The 21,994-nt window shown below is 43.9% G+C and overlaps 1 protein-coding gene across 2 annotated transcripts in view; it reads right to left on the minus strand.

Moving 5' to 3' along the window:
- The window catches only part of esama (endothelial cell adhesion molecule a), a 65,149-nt gene extending 43,608 nt beyond the window's left edge, over positions 1 to 21,541 (minus strand). Inside the window, exon 1 of one of the 2 annotated variants that reach the window (XM_031871559.1) lies at positions 21,133 to 21,541. In XM_031871559.1, coding sequence (XP_031727419.1) covers positions 21,133 to 21,199 — 67 coding nt within the window. In that variant the 5' untranslated portion in view covers positions 21,200 to 21,541. Of the gene's footprint in view, positions 1 to 4,069; positions 4,165 to 21,132 lie in introns of those variants that run through there. The other variant, XM_031871561.1, reaches the window with a different exon arrangement.
- Between the last annotated feature and the right edge of the window lie 453 nt (positions 21,542 to 21,994).

Here is a 21,994-nt window from a genome sequence, read left to right on the forward strand (position 1 = left end):
ACACACACACACACACACACACACACACACACACACACACACACACAGTAAAAAAAAAAACTGAACATGCCACACAAGAATACTACCAAAATATAAAAAATAAATAAAATATAATATATAATACATAGAAATATATATTTTTTACGAATGAAATATTATTTTGGAAATCATTTCCCATCCCTATAGCACACACGACTAATTTGTCATGAATTTTCTACGTTTTTAACTTCAGGCGGTTGCTGTAGCATCACCATCAGGACTATTAGCCCACAAAGACAGTTAGGGAAGTTTGTATGTTTCAACAGACAAACTATGTCACCTCATTACAACACACACACACACACACACACACGCTGCAGTCTGGTCACTTTGGCTTTGTCCGCCTCTCAGATTAAAGCTACCGGGCTAATTTACTGCTATGTCGCAATTCCTACATAATCCGGCTCTAATCCTCGCCGACTCGATTAAACAGCCAAATCTGCAGCTCAGTATCTGGCTCTATCTGCCGTACTCCTCATTTGTGTCTCCCTTTCCATGCCCTCTTGACTCTCTCAACCATCGTCTTTATCTCCCTCAGCCTTTCTGTCACTGATTCTCCTCTCTTTCTGTCTCAGCCTCCCCCAGATGCTTCTGTTGCATCAGATAAAACCTGATCTGAACTGAACCACTTCACCTTCAGAGGGGCTGCAGTTTGGCAAACTAGGTCCAAAACACTTGATGAGCTCCCGCTCCGTCTACGCTCATAGTAATGTCTCTCTTTGGTCCACTAAGTCAGTCCAAAAGTGGTCCTTCATAAAGTCCTACTTTAATGGAAGTTGTTGAGCAGAGAGGGAGAAGTAGATTTTCAATACCTTGGTTTAAAAAAAATCTTTTAAGAAAAATCCTACGGCATAGGTTTTGGAGCTTAGACTCTCAATAAGTTTAGTGAGTCATATTCTCCTCAATAGATATATGTAAATACTCTAGAAGTCTAGAAAGAGACGAGGAAGTGTCTCCCCATCACAGTTTGGAAGAGGAGTGATCATGTAACGGTAAAAGCAACAAACCTGACTGGTGGCGTGTTCGTACTGGTGTACTAAGACCTCTTTGTGCCACTAGTGTACAAATACAAAAGTGTGTGTCCCTGTTCACACCTTCAGTGTCTTGATGAGACCGTCCTCCACAGAAGAATGGTAAGCAAGGGCCTCAAAACAACGTGTTCACAGTGAGGTGACAAGCAGCAGGAGTTATGACTCTTGTATGTCAGGAGCAGCAGAGGAAGTCAGGTGGCGTTTTTATAGAGTGATAAAGTAAGAACGAGGTTGGGGTGGATGGATCGGTCCGTTTTTTGACCATGACCATGAGCGCTCTGTAACCTTAACCACTACACGTGGTGTTGGGAATAACCTCAATAGAATTATTAATGTCAGTAACAATTATTAATGATTATTAATAATAACGGGGCACCACCCTGCGAACAGGGACCAATAACCAAACGATAAAACTAAGTCTCATAATTAGTGTTCACTCACAATGTCAACAGTCTGAGTACTATTACACATTCAGAGTGAAAGTGAAGGTTTAAGTTTGAGCACAGACCACATATACAGCTATTATCACAATACACATGCACAAAGTAATCACAGACAGCTGCTCTTTAAAATATAACAGTTTATTACGTTCTAATACTAATGATCTAGTCAACTAATATCTAAACTAACAACAACTATATATTCATGAGCACGCTATCTAAAATCAACAGACGATTGAAAAGAGAGGGGGGGGGGGGGGAGTGTGTGTATGTGTGCGTAAGGGGGAGGAGCGAGGGAACAGCTCAGCGACGTATGACGTAGTTGGGACGTAGTGACGTCTCTCATGCGTGAGACTCAAAATGGCGGCTAGCCAACAGGAGACCTGGCGTCTATACGTGCCGGTAGCCGTTTAGCACATAGCTACATTAGCTCAAAGCTATATGTGTGTGTGTGTGTGTGTGTGTGTGTGTGTGTGTGTAAAAGAGAAGGGAAAGGAACAAAACAAAATGAAATAAAACAAAAGATTAAGATCCTTCGCTCCGCGCGGGAGTACGAAGATTGCTCTCTCAGCCAGGGGAGCAAGAACCGCGACTCTTTGTCTCAGCCGGCAGTTCTGACCTCCTGAACTGATGAGAAGCAACTTCGACCTCACTGCGGCTGTCTCGACACGAATCACAGTAGCATGGAATACACGGTAACTTCTACACAACACTACCAATTTCAGGGATCGCCAGTGTCGGTGATCATAAAGCATACATCACTTTATAAAAATGAACAGTATTTTAAGCACACAAACAAGATAAAATAAACAAATTAACTCTCTCCAACTCTGCCCAGAATCTATTTCGCCTTACGGTATGATGCGATCGTGTTGGTTGAGGGGGGGGGGGTTCTTCTGAGCTTCCGTGGGCTCGGGCAGCGCGGCTGCGGGCCGCGGGAGGTGTTCTCTCGGTAGGAGAGACTCGCTGTCGTCTGGATAAGGGTTTTTCGCGTCCTTATGGCCGGAGCAAACGAGGCGCTTGGTGGAGAGTGGAAGTTCTCTCTCTCTCTCTCTCTGAAGAAGTCTTGCTTCTTCACTTCTGCAGGAATAAAAGGGTTCGCTTCGTGGATACGAACAAAGATAAAATAGACAGTTTGGTGAATTCGGCCAGCGAATATAAACTGTTAGACCTAGGATTTGGTTGAAAAGAAGAACAACGTTGCATGTGTGCCTCCTGCTACCCCGGAGGGATCGATGGAAAAAGCATTGAGGTGGGGGTTGCAGGTAGTTTTGTAGAACGGCGGCTGAACCACAGGGGTCCTGGGTGTCTTGGCTCTCGGACAATTATATTGCAGCGCTGCTTTCAGGTAACTTCAGGAACACATAGTTTTTAGGGGGAGGAAACTCACACCCTAATGTGAATTTCTTCAGAGCTGGGGGTTTGGTGCTCAAACTACAATCAGGATGAAACCTTTGCTTGCAAAAGGGAAGGCCTGACTCTCTTTGTTCCACAGCACATGTCGAAGCCATATAGTCAGATCCCAACAGTGGTCATTATTGTAGCATCACGATGAAGGTCCCCTAACCTTGACAGAGTTCATATTCTCACCCAAACCAAGCCAGTTGTTTATTTGCCTGATACATAGCCTTGTGACATCATACATCAGATGCATTTTTCAACAGTGACAAATAATGTTGTCCTGCTGATAATGTAGTCAAAAAGCAGAGGATGTACTTCCTGTGCCGGCTCAAGGAGTTCAACCTGCCTCGGGATCCGCTGCAGACCGCAATAATCCAGTCTGTGCTCCATCACCATGTGGTTTAGACCAGACACCAGAGAGGGCAAAAACAGGCTGCAATGGACTGGTTGTATAGAAGTCTATGAGAAAATGACTCTACTTCTCTCTTGATTTATTACCTCAGTAAACATGAGTTTATGGTCTCAATCTCTAGTTTCAAGTCTTCTTCAATACAGCAGGATGTTCATTTAGTAAGTTATGGTCCATTTAGAGTCAAACAGACCATAAAGCAGGGGATGCTTTAGGGTGGGGCTACACAGTGATTGACAGGTAGCTACCCTTTCACAGTGTCTTTTTAAATGCATACAGTTTAAAATGACCAGGCCAGTACAGATTGTTAGACATTTCTGTTTAACCATCTTGGCTAATTTAAACTCCATGGGCAGGTGTAATGACGGCTATAATAGACACATGAAATACATTAAAACAGGAACTTAGCTCCACCCTCTCATGTAACTTCTGGTTGCAAAAAACAAGATGGTGACGGCCCAAAACCAAGATGGCCACGCAGCCACTCAAAAACAGTTAAGTAACCGTGCACACCAGAAACAGACAACAGCAGCTTCCTTTGATCACCAGACCAAACCGCTCACAGCATCGTCAAGCAGGAGGTCAGAGGTCGTCAAACAGGAGTCAGTAAGATCAAGGACATTCACATCCAATGTTAAACATCATCTCTGCCCATCATACTCAGGTCACATCGCATGGACTAAATCATCGCAATGACAACTAGATTATTTAGTCAAACAAGAATTTGAGACTTGTAGTGAGGATCTGACCTTGAGCTCGGCTCATGAAGAATCTCCTTTTCCCAGTGGTGGGCCGTCAGGGCCTGCAAGGCCTTCTCTGCTGGCCTAAACAGAATCACAAAGCTATATCCATTTTATAATTTAATAATTTTTCTTAAATACAATACATGTATTATAATTTATAAAAATATGTTTCCCATTATCTTATTTTCTCAATGCACAGCTACTGTCTTCCTCAGTTGCTCTGCTTCCAGTGCAGCTTGTTTTAAGTAGAGCTTTTATCCAATCAGATTTCACCTCTGTGTCTCTAGGTAAGAACAGAGACCCAGGCCTGCAGACAGAGGCTTGCATCCATTTGCAGTTTAAGTGAACGGGGACGATATTGTTGATTGTCATATTCTTCAACCAATCAGATCTTTAGTTTGACATGTTGGGCGTATTCTTTGACGTATCAGAGCCCGCTAGCTGGCCTATAATGACGTCAGCATTTCATGCCGCTCAGTGTCCATGCAGCTCTGCCACGAGGTGCAGAGCTGCATGGATACTGTGATTGGTCAGTGGGCGAGCACGTGACTATCGTGAAATGAAGCTTAACAGCAGAGGCATTTCGGGGCGACTGTGGCTAAGTGGATAGCAGGGCCGTCTTTCAATCAGAGGGTCGGCGGTTCAATCTCCGGCTCTGCTAGTTGTGTGTCCTTGAGCAAGCCACTTAACCCCAAAATTGCTCCTGTGGTTGTGCCTACGGTGTAGAAATGTGATAGACTCTGAATTGTAAGTCGCTTTGGATAAAAGCGTCTGCTAAATGACTGTAATGTAATGTAATTTCGGGTAGTGAATCACATCACGTGATGCAGCTCAGCCAATCAAATATGGGCATTCTGACTCCAGTTAGATGCACCATGACACAGGGGGCTGAGACAAGGAAAGACACTGCAGAGCAGTTGTGAAGTAAAATCATAAGACGATCTCTTTGGGCCGCGACTTGTCATTAAGGAGTGATGGTGGGTCCCACAGCCAGATCAGCTGAGAACCACTGTCCTCCATGAGCGCAGAAAACATTATATTTTCCTGAATGTAAGCTTCTGCATTTTCCAGATACTATTCAAACGTATTGTAAGTCTCGTACCAAATGTTACGTACATTTAATACGTACATAGTTACAGCCTTAGAAACTGATAATATCTGTGGCGCCATCATGTGGTTATAAGGTGGTATTTCAGCTGCAGGACAACAGTGAAGGCCTAGGTATAAAATGCACGGCCCGCCACTGCCTTTTCCCAATGTGCAACTTGAAGAAATATATGCATGAACTATTGCAGCTCTAGGGTACAGGTGAAATGATTTCAGAGGTGCAGCACTGAACATTAAAATGAGTCATGCTCCACCTGTAAGTCCATGAGCTGGATCAAGACCCACTCACTGTGTTTCACCTGCTCTCTGAACTATTTCATACTCAAAGCTTGTCTTCTTATGCGACACTGCCATGCTTTCTGTTCTCTGTGGGTTTATGATTTATTGAGAAGCATTGGGTGTCACGCACCACCTCAGTGTGCGTAACCTTGGGCTGACATCACCCCACTGAGTACAAGTTAACTAGGCCGGGACAGATCACTCCACTATCATAGGTTTTATGTCCTATAACCTGTCCTAAATATATTTTCATTTTGCTAAACCACACTAATTTGCAACAGTTGCAGAAATAGTTTGTGATTTTAATTCAATGGACACTGTAAAGGCACGGTCACATCAAATCAACAGCTCTCATTCACTTCCATTCTGTGTGTGCAAATAGGCGAGAAAACATCCGCTTATGGTGGCGAAGCAAATTTGCATATTGGCATTCGTTCAACTCATCACATTTCAAATATCGCCTCGTCAATCACACTAAAGACTTTGCAATAATCTTTTGTGAACACAAACTGATTTCAAGCCGATTTATTTAATGCAACATCCTTATCTTCTCTCTCCTAAAGCTGAATATGTATTCATTTTTCATCTTATACTTCAGAAAACACTGATGGCCCCTTTGAAAATGTTACTCTGAGAACTCCCTACTCACTAAGGGTTAATGTCAGAAGCCATGTTGAAATGAATCACACTCATCTGTCTGGACGTGCAGACACACATTTGCAATATCAGCTATTTACATAACCCATTCATCAAACACTGAAGGGAAGATAAATGAACCATCCATTAGTGATAACAATCAAACATTAGAATTCTGTGTGTGTGTGAGTGTGTGTGTGTGTGTGTATCTGTACACTTGGGGTACACAAAGGTCCTCACAAGTAAACGAGAGCGTCTCCGGTCTTATGACACGTGATGCATGCTCCTTGTACAAGGAATTGGTTGCGTAACTCTTCTTCTAAACTTTGATGGAGACAACAAAAAGTTTGATGAAGGACAACGGTCTAATCGCCATCTGTCTTCATCAAAGCAGCTTACATTCCTCCCTCACTTTGCTTCTCAGCGTTGTCTCTTTGAGGAGCTGCACGTAGTCACAGAGGGCTGGTCTCACTGCCGGGGTGTCTTTATACCAACGCACAAGGCAGCCTTTAGCGTTTGGCTGAGACATGACGTTGCATCCGTATTTTATAATAATAATTATTATTATTTGAACCCAAACCATGATTTGAATGAACCATTTTGTGTCCTGAACCTAACCACCAATGAACTTTCTACATCGAGATACTTCACAAAAGGATTCTGTCCAAGTGGCAAAATATGGCGAGTCGGGATAAGGTCACGATGCCACAGTTGAGGTCAATCCACTCCAAATGAAATATATACAAACTGAGGCTGCAGTTGAGAAAAAATGAATCTCTTTATTTTATCTTTATTGATTGTGTATAACCCTTTAATGGCTAAATTAAACAATATTTACTGAAGTAATTCATGTCCACTTTTGGCAAAAAAAAGGTCCACGCATGTTCATCCACTTCTGTATTCTGTAGTAGTGAGTTTCGTATTAAAATGACGTGGATGGGTTTGAGACCAGGTTGTGGATGACATCCCACTCAGCTCCACAACTTCCCCTAATGGACCACAGCAGTGACTGCTTGTCAGCTAAGCCTTGTGTAGCCTTGATGACTCACATATTAAAGACCTTGTTTAAAGCTGACACTTTACTGACTTTCAGGGTCAGAGATGTGGCCGTGCTGCTGCCTTTGTAATGGCTCCTTGGTTACTTCAAGTGGATGTTCATCTTGTTTTGTCTTGACGGGCGGACACGTTAGCAGTGATTGACATGGAGAGAAATATACGGTATATAATGATGTGACACGCACGGTTCTATCTGGTGGCTTGTAATGACCAAGGATCTGCTGCAGCCAGCAAATTTTGAGTAGCTGAAGAAAGTGAGTAAAAGGGGGAGGGGGGGGGGGGGCTGTGGTTGTCACTTGACAGCTTGGGCCTATTTTTAACACGGGGAGGAGGTAAAAGATGGATGAGCGACAGGTTTTGGTAAGTTCTGATCGTTTCTCCAGCGCCTCGCTGTGTGATGTCTTGCTTGCTGACAGGTAGTGTCGGGGGGTGGGGGGGAGGGTACAGAAACTAGTATTTCTCTGTGGGTTCTGCATGCATGCCAAGGCTGTTACTAAACGGAATCTGTAAAGTTATTTTCCTGATGATTCGTGATAGCGGAGGAGGACACTCGAGAGAGAGAGAGAGAGAGAGAGAGAGAGAGAGAGAGAGAGAGAGAGAGAGATTACGGATCAGACGAGGCTTGCCTTTGCATCCTCCCAGAGGATGAGCATTACAATTTGTGTGTGTGTGTGTGTGTGTGTGTGTGTGTGTGTGTGTGTGTGTGTGTGTGTGCGCATGTATAGATCTGCCATCATGATTAAATGTTGCCATGGAGGGGACCGGCTGGAGTGTCGTGGATACGGTGTGGGGGTGAGGGAGGGAGAATGAAGTCTCCGAGAGGGACACAAAACATGTTTCATCTAAATGAGGATTTTCATTTCATATGACAGTGTGATGAAGACATTTAATAAGGCCTTGAGCATGTATGTACAGTATATATGAGTATGTGAGTAAGACCATGAATAATGGTGCTTCATCCATTTCCCCTTGAATCTTTCACTGAGTCACATCTATAAGCATTCACGTAGCTTGGGAATACAGAAATAGAGCGCCAGGAGGTCAATTTCCTACCTAATGTAGATTGCCAATTGCCCTCCAGCACATCATGCATACATCCACATAAACAATATCTGCACAAAAAGTGAGCACTTATGCCTAATTACTCTTAATGTCTGGGGTTAATGGGCTCTCACGGACGGCTGGCCTCAGGAAATCAGTGAGCGTAATGACCAGTCACTAATGAATGCTCAAAACATCGATGGTGAGCCTCAACCGAAAGGGTTTCTGTGTGTAGGGGCTTTCTAAAAAAAATTAAAAAAAAGTTTGTCAGAGTGGCTCAGTGTGCGACATGAGAGAAATCTGTCGCTTTGTGGTTCAAGTGGCAAGCCAAATTCCCAGTCCTGAAACAGAGTCAGCAATAAGCTAAACTGCCTCAAACCCGGACCTAATCCTTGTAGATCCTGTTTAGCATTCAGTTGAGAGACTTCCACCTGAGAGACTTCAAACACATGTGCAGGGGAGCTTATGGGGGCTTTCTGTGCCTCTGCCGTACTGTACTTCAGAGCCCATGTACAGTAGCGCTGCTGCATACAGATACATGTACAGAGAGATGTGCATTCAACACAGCATTCTGCCTAAGCACTAAGTATTTCCTTTGTACTTTCCTGTCTTGTTGTTACATGTCGGCTCGTATGCCATTGTTCTCGGTTGGAGTGTCAGAAAATAGAGCTTGCGTCAGACATTCCCTGCAAGGAAACTGATCTAGCCTTTCCGTCGGCCACAGGTCCTTGGTGACTTTCACAATTAACAATGGTTGAGGACAGCTGGACCCGAGTGTGTGGGGAGGGTTTCCGGCACAATACGTTCTCGCTCCCAACTCCTCCAATACGGCAGCTTGGAGTACATTGACGCTCCACGTACCCTTCATGCCTCTAGACGGAGTAATTATGACGGGAGTAAAGCCAGGTGAGCAAGTTGCATATAAGAGAGGAGGTTGTGGTGAATGGATGGGTCAAACAAACACAGGACTTTCACCCACGAGACCACTGTTTGTGTTCCGTGTGTAACCTCACCGTACCTTAGTTGTGTTACGCAACATACATACCCAAGCCTAACCAAGGAGTTATGTTGCCTAAGTAAACCTAAAAACAAAGTAAACCTAAGTTGAAAGTATGTTTTGAAAAGAGACTCTATGTAACGAGCAATGTACATTTCCTGTGAACACAGAGGTTCATGTTGAAAAGACACAATGCACGTAACGAGTGGAAATGTCAAAAACCTGACGCTAGAGAGGAACCTAGAGCATCTTTTTTTGAGGCTAAGGGCCACTGAACAAGCGTCAGTATTCGACAAGTTGGGAGTGAGGATGTAGTGTTCCCGCACCAACATCATGGAAAATGAAAATTTGTCCAGTAGCTGACAAGGAGGCCGTCCTCCCAAGAGGTAGAACAGAATCAGTTGTTTCAGCAAGGGCCCAAAATGAGGGATCATTTTAGAGCCGTGGAGGATGGATGGGCAAACAAAACATTGGGCTTAAACATGGCAGACTGCTGTTTCCAACCAACACTCAACATTGATTCCAATTTAACACCACCAAGTCTCACTAAATCTAACCAATCTAACTAGTGAACTGCTGGCTTGTCCACAGGAGGCGTTTTAGAGTCGTCTATCTCCTGTGTGTGTGACAGACTGGACACGCTCCTATTTGAATCAATCCAGTCGTCTACACGGGCCGTGCAGCAGCTCACCCTGAACCAGCCTTAACGTGACCCAAGGTGTCTTTTCACGCTTCAAGACTATTTTCTTGTGTTACGTATGTAACTGCCGTGATTGACCTACACTCAAATACTGTGCATGAACGCAACCTGTGTAGACTCAGACAGAGCACTGAAGCTGCTGCTATAATGTTGAAGTGCTTTGTTCACGACACAGACTGTGTGCACGTTGTGTTTCCAAAGCACATTTTGTTTTTCAGTGATTTGATGTCTTTTTAGAGGATGTGGACGAACGACTCATTCTGTTGGTTCATTCTGAGGCGATAGGTAGATAGAGAGCACTTAATCTGATGACAGCACACATGTTTTCACTGAGGGCTGCTGTCACTTGGACTGAAAATGAAGAACGAGAAATCCAATTAGAAGTGTTGGCAGAGATCCCCCCGCATATTGGAAAAAAAGGAGCATATTAGCGGCATATTAAGACATATCCGCTCTCATGGCGGTTCACGGGAGAGGGTGCATTAGCCAAAAGAGAGCGCAGGGGAGGGAGACATTTTCAATAAATTGCAATTATATGTTGGAGCGTGGTGAAGATAGAGGAGGGAGGGGGACTGCACCTCTGAGCCATTATCGGAGATAATGACATCAACTGAGCTCTCTCCGGAGTGTAGTTATGTGTGACAGGAAAATAGATAAGAGCTTATAATTACATACACCACCCAAGTAGGAAAGGACCAGTAAAAGAAATAAATGAGAAGAACGGTGGAGGAGGGATGAAGGAAGGAAGTATTAACACATAGAGTACACACGTACACACAGAGGTGTATACTAACACATTTGAAAGAAAACTACTACTAACAAAGCCCCCTCGCTTTAACCCTCCTGGATGCCCCGACACACTGATGCTGAGGAGATGCTGGAGTTGCAGCCCTCAGGAGAGATAGGATGAAGGAGAAGAGGAGGAGGAAGAGGGGGAGGAGGGCTGGACCACAAGATGAAGAGGAAAAGAAGAGGGTGAGGAGGAAGAGGAAGGGGAGGGAGAGATGTAAGGATGTTGATGAAAGACGCACGGGGAAGGGAGGACGAGGGACAGCAGAGGAGGTATACTGTACGAACAAAAAGAAGAAGAAGCATTGTCAACAGATATTTCTGCCTCTCTCCATCCATAAACAGGGCCAACAAATGTTATTCATTAAATGGCTTTAGCTGCAGGGAGGGAGCAGCGGCTGCCGAGTTGACAGGAGGTCCTGCCCTCTAGACACATCACAGACACAAGCTAGTGAAATGATGTGATTGATGGAGCGGTTTCTTTTCCTCGCTGGTGGGCATGAGACTGGAAGGATTGAGACTGCTAACCCTGGCTCACACCAGTCCGTCATGAAAGGCTCCTTCATTCACATCTCCAACCAGGGGAGCTGAGCTCTGAGACCATCGCTATAGTTGTGAAGTCATCTGAAGACAGGCACTTCTTGTAGAGGTGTTTCACCCTGCACTGACTGCCTCAGGCTTTTAAATTGTCTGGATCAACACGGTGACTGCCATGCTGGACCGTGGGAACCACACCTCTGATGTTAGTGGGACACAATGAGAGACGGAATGGAAGCAGCTCTATGTTCTTTAATTAATAGTAGGGATGTCACAAAAAAAACAATAACTTCAGTTCCATGTTAATACTAAAATTCGGAAAAGGTGACAGCGCTTGTTGTTCTACAGTAACACAGGGACCAGAGCAGATGCGTTCAAATCTGAAAGGACACAGTGAACTCACTATCGACGCGTCCAGGTGAACCACCATATTTTTCCTGGTAAGGCTACATTGTGAGCAACAGATGCGTGTTGAAATCAGCTTTCAATTTCAGTTTTCACAGCAATATACAATAGATATTAGCGAGGGAATAACCGTGTATGGGATTGGTTATCAAGAATCATGGAATTTCACTCATATCGACCACTAACAGAGAACAATACAGACTTTCTCCCAACGGTGTATGGATGTCATTGTGTAGCAGGGGCATAATTGGGATTTTAGGGATTAATAAAAAGTCAGAGTGACGCACCACATGATCAGAGCAGACTTTAAAGATCGCTCTACCGAAATTGACCTTTATTGAAGAATAGCCTATATTATAACTGTACGATGTAATCGGTAACACCGGTGTAGTCACGAGTTTGGTAACTGGTGGAAAAACGTCCGAACTGTGACAGTCGTGCTTTTCTCAGACTCAGCAGGGTCACTACATGTCTTTCTCATGTGTGCACGCCAATACGTGTGTTTAAGTTATCTAAATGCAACAAGCCCACTGCCATTCCTTGGGGTTGATCCATGGAATTCTGGGAGATGTAGGAAATCACTAACAAGTCGAGGGAGAAGTTACCCCAAACAAATGCTGTTTCACCGCTCCATCATAGTAACCCTTCACTGGAACACTAGACATGCTATGCTGTAGATAAGTGACATTTGGCAGTCAGAGAAGTTTCCCACAGCCACCTAAAGGAGACAAGAGGTCAACTCCTTACATATGCCTCCTACTGTCTGTCTGACAGCACGCCTTCACTTGTTCTGCCTCACTGAGGATACAGCTCCGACGCCCTAAAGGCCTCTGCTTAATAGTGTGACTATAATGACTTTCTTCCCACATAGCTTCCCGCTGCCAGTGTCACCTCGTACACAATTACTCCATATGGCTTTTAGTGGGGCCTCCGTGATTATACTTCTGCTAATGTCAAAGATATTCTCAGCACACAGGTGTCAGCGTCTATGACAAAAGGTCTCCTTGGCTCTGTGTGTGTGTGTGTGTGTGTGTGTGCAGAGACACTGTTAGCCTGATGTGACCAATATAAAAGGCTCTTTAACTGATGTAATAGTACCCTCACATTGCTTACACTGTTGTGATTAAGTAAAGGAACTGATTTTTTTTTTAATGAAATATGAATGAAAAATGAGGTTTAGTGGAAACTAGAGTTTGTAAATGTGTGAAAAAATGATTTGGGGAGAAGCTCTGACGGTAGCAGTGTACAAAACATAACACTTCTCATTTTCGCCGGCGAGAGCAACGAGCGTGGACGGCAGCGGGTCACATCAGCTGTCACTAATTAAGGTCAAATGAATCCATGACATCACTATGGTCAGCTGGAACAGCTCATTTAAAAACAGCTGCCTTAAAAGGAGGGAAATGGGATTAAAACAATACAGCAGCTCACCAATGGATGTAGGATTGTTGTATGATTATGAGCCGCCCAAACACTTGAAGAAGAAAAACAGGATTATGTCAGTGTCCCTGAAGTCACAAGTGCATCAGGCTCTAACCCCCGCCCCCACCCAAGTATCTCCAAGTAAGAATTATTTAACAGCTATCTTGTCTAAGCCCATGCCCTCAATTCCCGTCTGTCCACAGCTTTATTCGCTTTTTTGTTTTCTGAAGGACAGGTTTAGAAGTGGCTGTGGCCGTTGTTGACCTCTGCTTGCAACATCTGTCGGCGGCACTGGAAGCCGGCTGCGTTTGGCTCTCAGTGGTGGTTTCGTCTTGGCTAACGGAGGCAGGACCGCCGTGCATCCTTCAGCAGTAGCAGGGCTCGCTTTAGTTACTGTGGTCCCCGTGGAGCCGCAGAATTCTATAAACCGTGACCTTCGGAGACCCTTTGAAAACCCATTCGATAAAGGCAACGGCTGTTCATTTTTTTAAGAGGCAGACATTTTGAAAATACCCAGCTTTTAATAAAACATGACATACATTCTTCTTCCGGTTCTCCTGAGGTTACAGACATTATTTATGACCTGAATTCTCAACAGATTCTGTTGTGTTTTGGAAATCAAAGAGCACAGAGACGGTTTCTGGTTGAGTGGCATGATGAAGAGAAGATCTAACTGACTCTACTTTGATGACATTCATGTCAGCCTGTTGTTCTAGTAGTAGAGCTTCTGGTTTGGGTCGGCTACATAACATGTATCATTTATGTGACTCAGTGGTGTAGCATCTCGTGACATAACGTCAGCAGTAACGATAACTCAACTTTTGGTTTCAAACATGCAACGTATCCTCAAACAAACGAATGTTACTCCTCATTTTGTGCGTTTTCCTACTGTAATGGCAAAATATATGTAAACCATGTGCTTCTAATCAAATGTATATTTAATTGTCTGCTGTGCAAGAATAGAAAGGGTAGAGACTAGTAAAACACGGCCCGCCCTTCCTGTGAACTATCGATAACACAGAACCTGATGCCTGGTTATCGGCTTCTGCTTGTGTCAGTTTCTAAAGAAAACTGAACCATTTAGATCAGTTATCTGGGAGGCCTACATATGTAAGTTGAAGCAGTCTTGTATCACGTACATGCAGACTCCGCTTGTCTTTGGCTCATCTTGGGTGTAACTTTCTGTATGTGTATAAATGACATGTCCAGTGATCACTCGAAGAAGCCTTCCCTCAGTGCACTGAAATACGTGTCTGTGGAAACTGCTCTCCTTGCTTGCAAGCAAATAAAGAACAAATAACTTTGATTCTCTCAAGACTCTGTTTTTTGACATAGATTGAAAAACTCCAACTTTTCTTCCGATGGATCATAGAAATTTTCCACCACACTACGAAAGCCAGAAACACAGTTTTCACTTGTTACATGCATACAGTCTTTTCAAAATGAACTTCCGTTTTCACAGGAAACAACTCAGTTTAGGCAACAAAACTACTTAGTTAAGTTTAGGAAAAGAAGGTTAAAATAACTACAGCGGTGCCGTTGTAGTCACTGAGGTATGCGAGTTACGTTAAAACATCAACGTTGACTTCTCGTCTGACACGGGGAACGAACGGTCTTCTGGCTGAAAGATGGCTGTTTGTTGGACACATCCTCCTCCACCAGCCCTGTGTGGGCTTCTGTGGTCTTAATACTTCCTCGTTCATAATTACTTGGATATATACGTGGGTATAGCTATGAATGCTGGATGAGAACCTGTGTTTGTTTGAAAGCCCTCCCTCCCTCCTTAGAGGACTCATTCTCTCTGCCCTGGACGTTTAATAACGATGGTGATTATTGCAAATTCTGACCATCATATACATCTTTATCTGATAATTGGGACCTTCCTTCAGGGCTTTAAGTCAGCAGTTACGGTACCAACAAGTCAGTCACCTAGTATTAGTTATTATAAGTGGTTACTGTTATGTTACAGCAAAAGAGGTTTCTGACATCAGCAGTCCGATGTGAGGCTGCTGGAGGGAAAAGTGACCAGACTGGCTTGAAGAAGCACCTGATAAGCCCGGTGTGGCTCTCTTGACTGTAAATAGTAGTTAGCCGGTGTGTTGTCACTGCTGGCAGCGTCACCGGCAACCTTAAACTAAGCGCTGGGTGTGGGGCTGACGCCGCAGTTTTCTTTTGTGTGTGCAACACAGCAGCATATGCCATCATTATGACTTGAAGCAAACCCTACAGAAATCATAATAATATCTGTATAAATATACTATGTATTTATTTATAGAGTGAACGTAAAGCCTTGTTGAGAAACTATTATTGTACAAGCACAAATCAGCTGGGAATAACTCTGTTTATGTTTATGTAGCCCATACGCAAAACAATACACAAAACCATGTTCTACTGTCCACCAGAGGTTTCTATCAACTTTCAGGCGTTATTCACTTTAACAGGGAAAACATCAACACCCATATACAGCCACCATATCCATGTGTGCAGGCTGTAGGATTCTTCTTTTCCAGAGTGGAGGATGGGGAGGAGAAGATAGAGAGACAGAGGGAGGAGGAAGAGAAAGATGACGTAACAAAGTATGTGTGCCTGTGCCTTTAAGAGTCCCCAGGCCTGGGGACGAATGTTGGGAAAGTCGCCCAGTGCCTTTCTCATGACCCCTGAGAGGAGGCCTTCTTCCTTCTGCGTCCACGGATGAAGATGGGACATCAGAGGAAGCACAGGAGAGATAACTCACTAATTCCTATTTTCATTTCAATTTACAAGTGCCAACAACACATCAACACATCTCCAGGCAACAAGCTACTAGTTACTCTTTCCCACATTTGAATATGAATGTTTGTGTATACTTAAAAATAGTAGTAACTCAGTGAATGTGGGGCAGGAGTTGCGACTAATGATGAGCCTGCACATGGTCTTCAGAGGTCAACACAGCCTTAAAAACATGCAGCTAATACTGCACTGCTCCACATTCTTTAATCACAGCATTAATCCAGTGAATATGACTTTCATTAAAGTAATATAATTAGGTTAATGACCCCAGGCCTAATACATTTAGAATCAAACTAGGACAACCACAGAGACGCAAAACAACTACAAAGAGTTATAAAATGACTACAAAGAAACACAAAAAGACTACAAAGAGATGCAAAATGCCAGAAACAGACGACACAGCCATGGCATCATTTTGTGTCTTTCTGTTGTTTAGCCCTACAAGAGCCATGTACTTGGACATGGAGATGTGTGGCAATAGAAGAGTTTATGATTATAGGCCAATAACATTGACAAACGGGGGAGCTTTCACAGGAAATGAGGAAAAAGACTAAAAAGGGAAAAATCATGGTAAGATTCTTCCTGCTCTCCCTTTACCCGCAGTGTGAGGTTGAACCTGCAGTGATCTCCCTTTCAGGTTCTTGTTCTCCTGGGCCTGGGTGTAAATACATGGGATTACAACAGGCACTGGCACACTTGCCCGGACTGACGATTGGACAGCGAACTGCCTCGCCGGAGACACAAAAGTGCACTGTTGTATTTCTGTGTCATTACGTATGTACTGATAAATCCCTCAATCTCCCTCCTCAAATCAAAATTGCACCAGTTGCTGGGGACACATACATGAGGACTGCAGGCTTCAAACCGCTGTAATCCCGGCTCAGAGTGGAAAGAGGCTTTGCCGCACATCCATTTGGTATTATTCTAAGAAATAGGCAATTAGAGATACGGCCATAGTCGTAAGTTGGGCAAACTGCATTCCATGGCCCTCCCTTTGGCAGTCTCCGGGGACATATAATATATTTTGGGATGAAGTGTCATCAGGGTAACAATAGGGAGTGAAACAGGAAACAAACCAGTTGTCAGATTGTCATATATAGAGTATGTCAGTGTGCCAAGCTTTAAGGCCTGTTCTGTTGTAATGGGGCAAGGATCAGGGCCCTAAATGGCCCCGTGTTCAAATAATATTTGTAGCTAAAAATAACGCTTGCAACCCTCTCATTTACTACTCTAAATCACTGAGTCACCACAGAAAATCAGCAGTGGCAGCACAGACCCCCCCCCCATTCCAATGGAGCCTTTGAAGCTTGTATGGATTGACCTTGTTAAATAACTTAAGTCCATTGTGGGACCCACCTGGAAAACAAATGAATGTGGTGTGTCCAGGGTAGAGGAGTAATTGTACGACTGCTGGTCAAGAGATCAGGCATAAGGCTTACACACCGCTGGCATGGACAAATGGCCTTTGATAAGGGACGTCTAGCTTCAAGATTAGCTTGTGTGCTAATGTAAATGCATTCACATCTCTCTCACACGCACACACACCACTAAAACACAGTGCTAATGCCAAGAATAAAAATATAGCTTTTTCCACTGCACACGATCTATTTGTTTGGCGCTAGGAACATCTAGAAATAGTACAAACTGGGGTTCAGATTCCCGCTTTGGGGGACCAAGTGTCGACACAATGGCTCAAACCATTCTACTATTGTCCTGGCAAATACACCAACTTCCTAACATTTTGAAGTGGCAGCAGCTTGATCTCATACGGCCTATGAATGGCACCTTTAAGGACATTTTGTGTGTCATGTCTATGTTTTTTTTAAGTTTTTCATCATTGAATCAACCGTCTCTGACAACATTTACGTTCCAATACAAGGAAACTGCATTCTGCATTATGTTTCAAGGGAAACCTATTTACTCAGGGAATATAGTCGCAGTTTTAAACTGTTTTAGACAGTTTAAAACACGTGGTTGTCTGATTGTAGACTGAAACAAAACATGACAAAAAAGGAAATCAAAACAAAACAAAACTACTCTGTTAGGTTTATTAAAAGGAATTTGAAAAATATTTCTGATAGTTCAAAAACAAACATAATCCGTGACAAAATAAACTTAATTCACAATGCAGTTTCGTTGTATGGGAACATACTTTTCAGGAGACGAGGCAACACTTAACAACCGCTTCTCATTCCCAACTCGTCACTATATGTATGCGGGATTGCAGTTTTAAATGCGTGAAATAAAATATAAATAAACTGCTTGGTTGGGTTGTTGAGGAAGAGATGTGGTTTGGGTAAAATAAGTACATTTGTTGTGTAAATTAAGTTAAGTATGTAAATTAATTAGTCAACGTAAATAAGTCAACAGCTGACTTGGTTTCACACGGAATACTAACAGCGGCCTCCTGGGTGAAAGTCACGTGTTTGTTTGACCCAACCACCTGCCCCTTGTTGCTTCCTGTTGTGAGAAGAGACAGGCCGAAACCAGGTGTACGTATGTATATAAACCATAGACTGTCTACGTTACAATACCGTCAATGCTGCATTTAAGCCTGGATGATGTTATTTTGAGTGTTGATGGAGCAGCTACAATGTTTGCATCGCCTAGCACCGATCGATCCCAACTCCACTCTGAAAACAAGCATGACAGACCTACAAAAGCAGGAATTCTTTTCACAAATCGGCATCATTCTGTAGTTACCTCGGCATCTGTTTTCATCCATTTGTTCACAGAGCATCTCCAGACAGGACAGGGCTACGTTTGGTGTCGCGGCGTATCTGTAACTTCCACAATATGTCAGAAGGAGTAACAGTGGTTATTTTGACCACGTTGTTGGTGTCTACATAGAGGTAAGCCCCCCCCCTCTTCTCTGGCACATCTAGCATGAATTACATGAATGAACGGTTAAACACCAGTAATGTGAGGAAACATTAGCTTTGCGTTTGGTGTGAACACAAAGTGCATTACACACATTTACTGGCAAGAGAGAAATAACACTAGAAAAGATTCACTTCTCCCTGTGTGTGTGTCTTGAGTTGACTTGCCTTAGAACAAATGACAGGAGGGCAAATTCATTCACGCAATCAGAATGCAATGCATAATTAGGCACACCGCCTGTTGAACCATATGTAATCAAATTAGCTGATCCAAACATGACTTCTCTGGGACAATCTAAATGGGCTGTTGCCATTGAGAAGCACAGTTCACTATTGTGCAGTAAAGGCTGAGAACAAAAAGATACAACCGCTGATTAGTTTAACAAAAGTAACAATGTTCGCAAATCGCAGGAGGTGCAATGTTTGTTAATGTTGAAATGTTGGTCAAAATACCATTTTAAGTGAAGATTTCACAGCCTACACATCAAATTCTACAGACTAAGAAATGACATGTTTGTTTGGTACAGATGCCCATCACACCATTTATTTCAGAGAAAATGAGAATAATGGTGAAAAACAGAATTATTCCCTTTAACATCGCGATCATACCGCAGTTGAAATTCAAAAATAATGGCAATTAGATATTTTATTTCCCAGTTGATCATCCCTAGTTTGTTTACATGTATTTTATATTTAATACATTTGTTTCATTGTCGACTAATCTGCTGATATTTTTGGATTAATCAATGAATTATTGAATCTATATAACTTTAGAAAACAGTGACTTTTGTCCCACCATTCACGAGAAGGAAACTCAGATTCTCACCATCCAGATTCTAACGGTCACATATTGGTAACCACAACCACTCATCAATCTCTCCTGCTGTCGACAGTCTGATAACGTTCTCCACTGCTCTGATTTTTGACTGAAAAACACCAAACGAGGCCTTGTCGTGTTTGTCGGAGGGACGTTCGCTCGCTTCCTGTAATGCGCTGGCCCTACATCGGGGACCCGAGGAGCGCGCAGCTTTCCTGTTGCCACAGGCTGCTATTCATGGACATTTCCTGCCTGTATCTTGACCGCTCCGTGTTTTCAGGACACACCTGCGAAGCGATTGATGGCGAGTCGCCTGCCGAGGTCAAGGTCAGCCACCGTGCTTGCATTGTCCCGATGTACTGCGAGTGGCCTGTTGTTAAAAAGTCCAGGTTAGTCGGCGGGAGACATTACTAGCAATCCCTCCTTGAAATGCCTAAACCGTAACTCCATCACAGGCCTCTGCGTGGCAGAAGGGTGATACCACCTTAACAATCCAGCCTGGGATCCTGTGTGTCAGCACATGTGATTGTTTTGGCAACAGTGCTGAAAGCACACACACGCTTTCGATTCAATTTCAATTCAGGCAAAAAGGGAAGCTGAAGCTGAAAATGCTTGTGTGTCTCCCCAGGCCAAATGGAAGTCCTCTGTTGGAGCTAATACACCCTCACCTGAAGCAGACGGCGCTCCCTAACTTAAATGGATATCTCCTGTTTCTCCATACGAGAGCGGGATGGTTCGCGAGAGTAAAAACTGAATGTTGGAGGCACTCACGACTGTCACAAAATGTCGATGCTGAGGGTTGAGACAAGAGGAATGATGAGATGATGATTGAAAATTCATGGCCAGAGGAATGCAAACTTCCAGCAATCCCTTCGCGCTATTTTGGGAAAGTGGCTTTTCTGCCAAATCAGAAGCAGGTGCTTCTACCTTTTGAAAAATCACAACAAACTGCATCAATTTGTTCCTGTAAAGTGTAAAATGATGCTCCCCTCTCCATAACGCCGTCAACATTTTTCCCTGATTAATAATTAAAAAAAACTTCTCATTCCTTAAAACATTTGCAAAACGCTTGTGCGGCTGTACCGTGCCCCAATTTCTACATCACAGAGATGTCTGCTTACAGTACACCTACCAGTGCAAGTAGGAGTTTAATACATTGCTAGAGAGAGTGACGGCTGGGCCAATGCTGCAGCGGCTATAAAGGGATTATTGTTCCCTGGAAGACATAATCATGTGTAACACACTTGTTTCAAATCCTGTGAAAAAACAAAACAAACAGGTGTTTCTGCTTGAAATTCCTCCCGGCACACATACGGGACAGAACCCCAGAAACAGACCTTAGATCAGTTATTGGGGCTGTGGAGAGTGGAGTCAGGGTGGTTTCAATACCATTCAGCTATGAGGAATACCCTTCACATATTCAAGAATGGAATGTCTAAAAACATGTTGCAAACACTCACAGGAGATAGACTATTGCTTTGATACACTAACGTTAAATGAAAATGTGTTGACTGAGTGTCAGCTTGACACTAGACCAGTTTTAGGTCCAATGTGTTATCATTATTCAGAATATCGGATACAGACTATGTATGAGAAGTGTATTTGTTGTTGTATGAGGATGAGCTGTGCACTGACCTGAGAGCCCCCACAGCAAGGTGAACGAGAGCAGAGGAAGTTTCCTCGAAGTACTGCCGACCTCCATGGTGGACGCGGCGTTCACGTCCTTCGCCCGGCTCTATATGTGAGCTCTGTGTCGCCTCGGGCAAAGCTCCTCCAAGTCTGCCAAGTGGCTTCCCGTCAATCTCCCCGCAGAGACGTTAGCCGGGGAAGGTGAGGGGGGCCACTCCTCCGGGGTGAGGAAATGTGGGGAGCCGCAGGAACTCCTCTTCGCTGACTTTGCGGTGAGGTGGTAATGAGGTGGTAATAAAGTGTAAATTGTATCACTGCCTCCGACACCAAAGGTATTGCGCGGCACTTGTCCTCCGCTCAACGCTCGGCTGCATCCGCACTTCCCTCCGTCTCGAGACGGCAGCGAGTAGCTACAACTCCGTAAGTTGTCGCCTTTTGTCATTCAGAGAGAGAGAGGGAGAGAGAGGGGGAGAGAGAGAGGGAGAGAGAGACAGAGAGAGAGGGAGAGAGAGGGAGGGAAAGAGACAGAGAGGGAGGGAGAGAGAGAGGGAGAGAGATAGAGAGAGGGCGAGAGAGAGAGGGAGGGAGAGAGGGATGGAGAGAGAGAGAGCAAGAAAGAGAGAGAGAGAGAGAGAGAGAGAGAGGGAGAGGGAGAGAGAGAGATAGCCGTACTCTCCACCTTGCACCTTGTATCAATTTTGCATAATTTAAAGGCTTACTTCCTGTTGTGAGCTTCGAAATAAAACTCTCTTTTTACTTACACGGTTTTATTGAAAGCTTTGCGTGACAGTCTGCTCTTGCTTTGAAAACATGAGCTGACAAACATCCGTTATTTTGCCGCCTATATATTCCAGCTTGACGCATTAGC

This window comes from Anarrhichthys ocellatus, unplaced genomic scaffold (assembly GCF_004355925.1).
Source record: "Anarrhichthys ocellatus isolate YVR2014 unplaced genomic scaffold, GSC_Weel_1.0 scaffold59, whole genome shotgun sequence".
In the NCBI taxonomy this organism is placed as follows: domain Eukaryota; kingdom Metazoa; phylum Chordata; class Actinopteri; order Perciformes; family Anarhichadidae; genus Anarrhichthys; species Anarrhichthys ocellatus.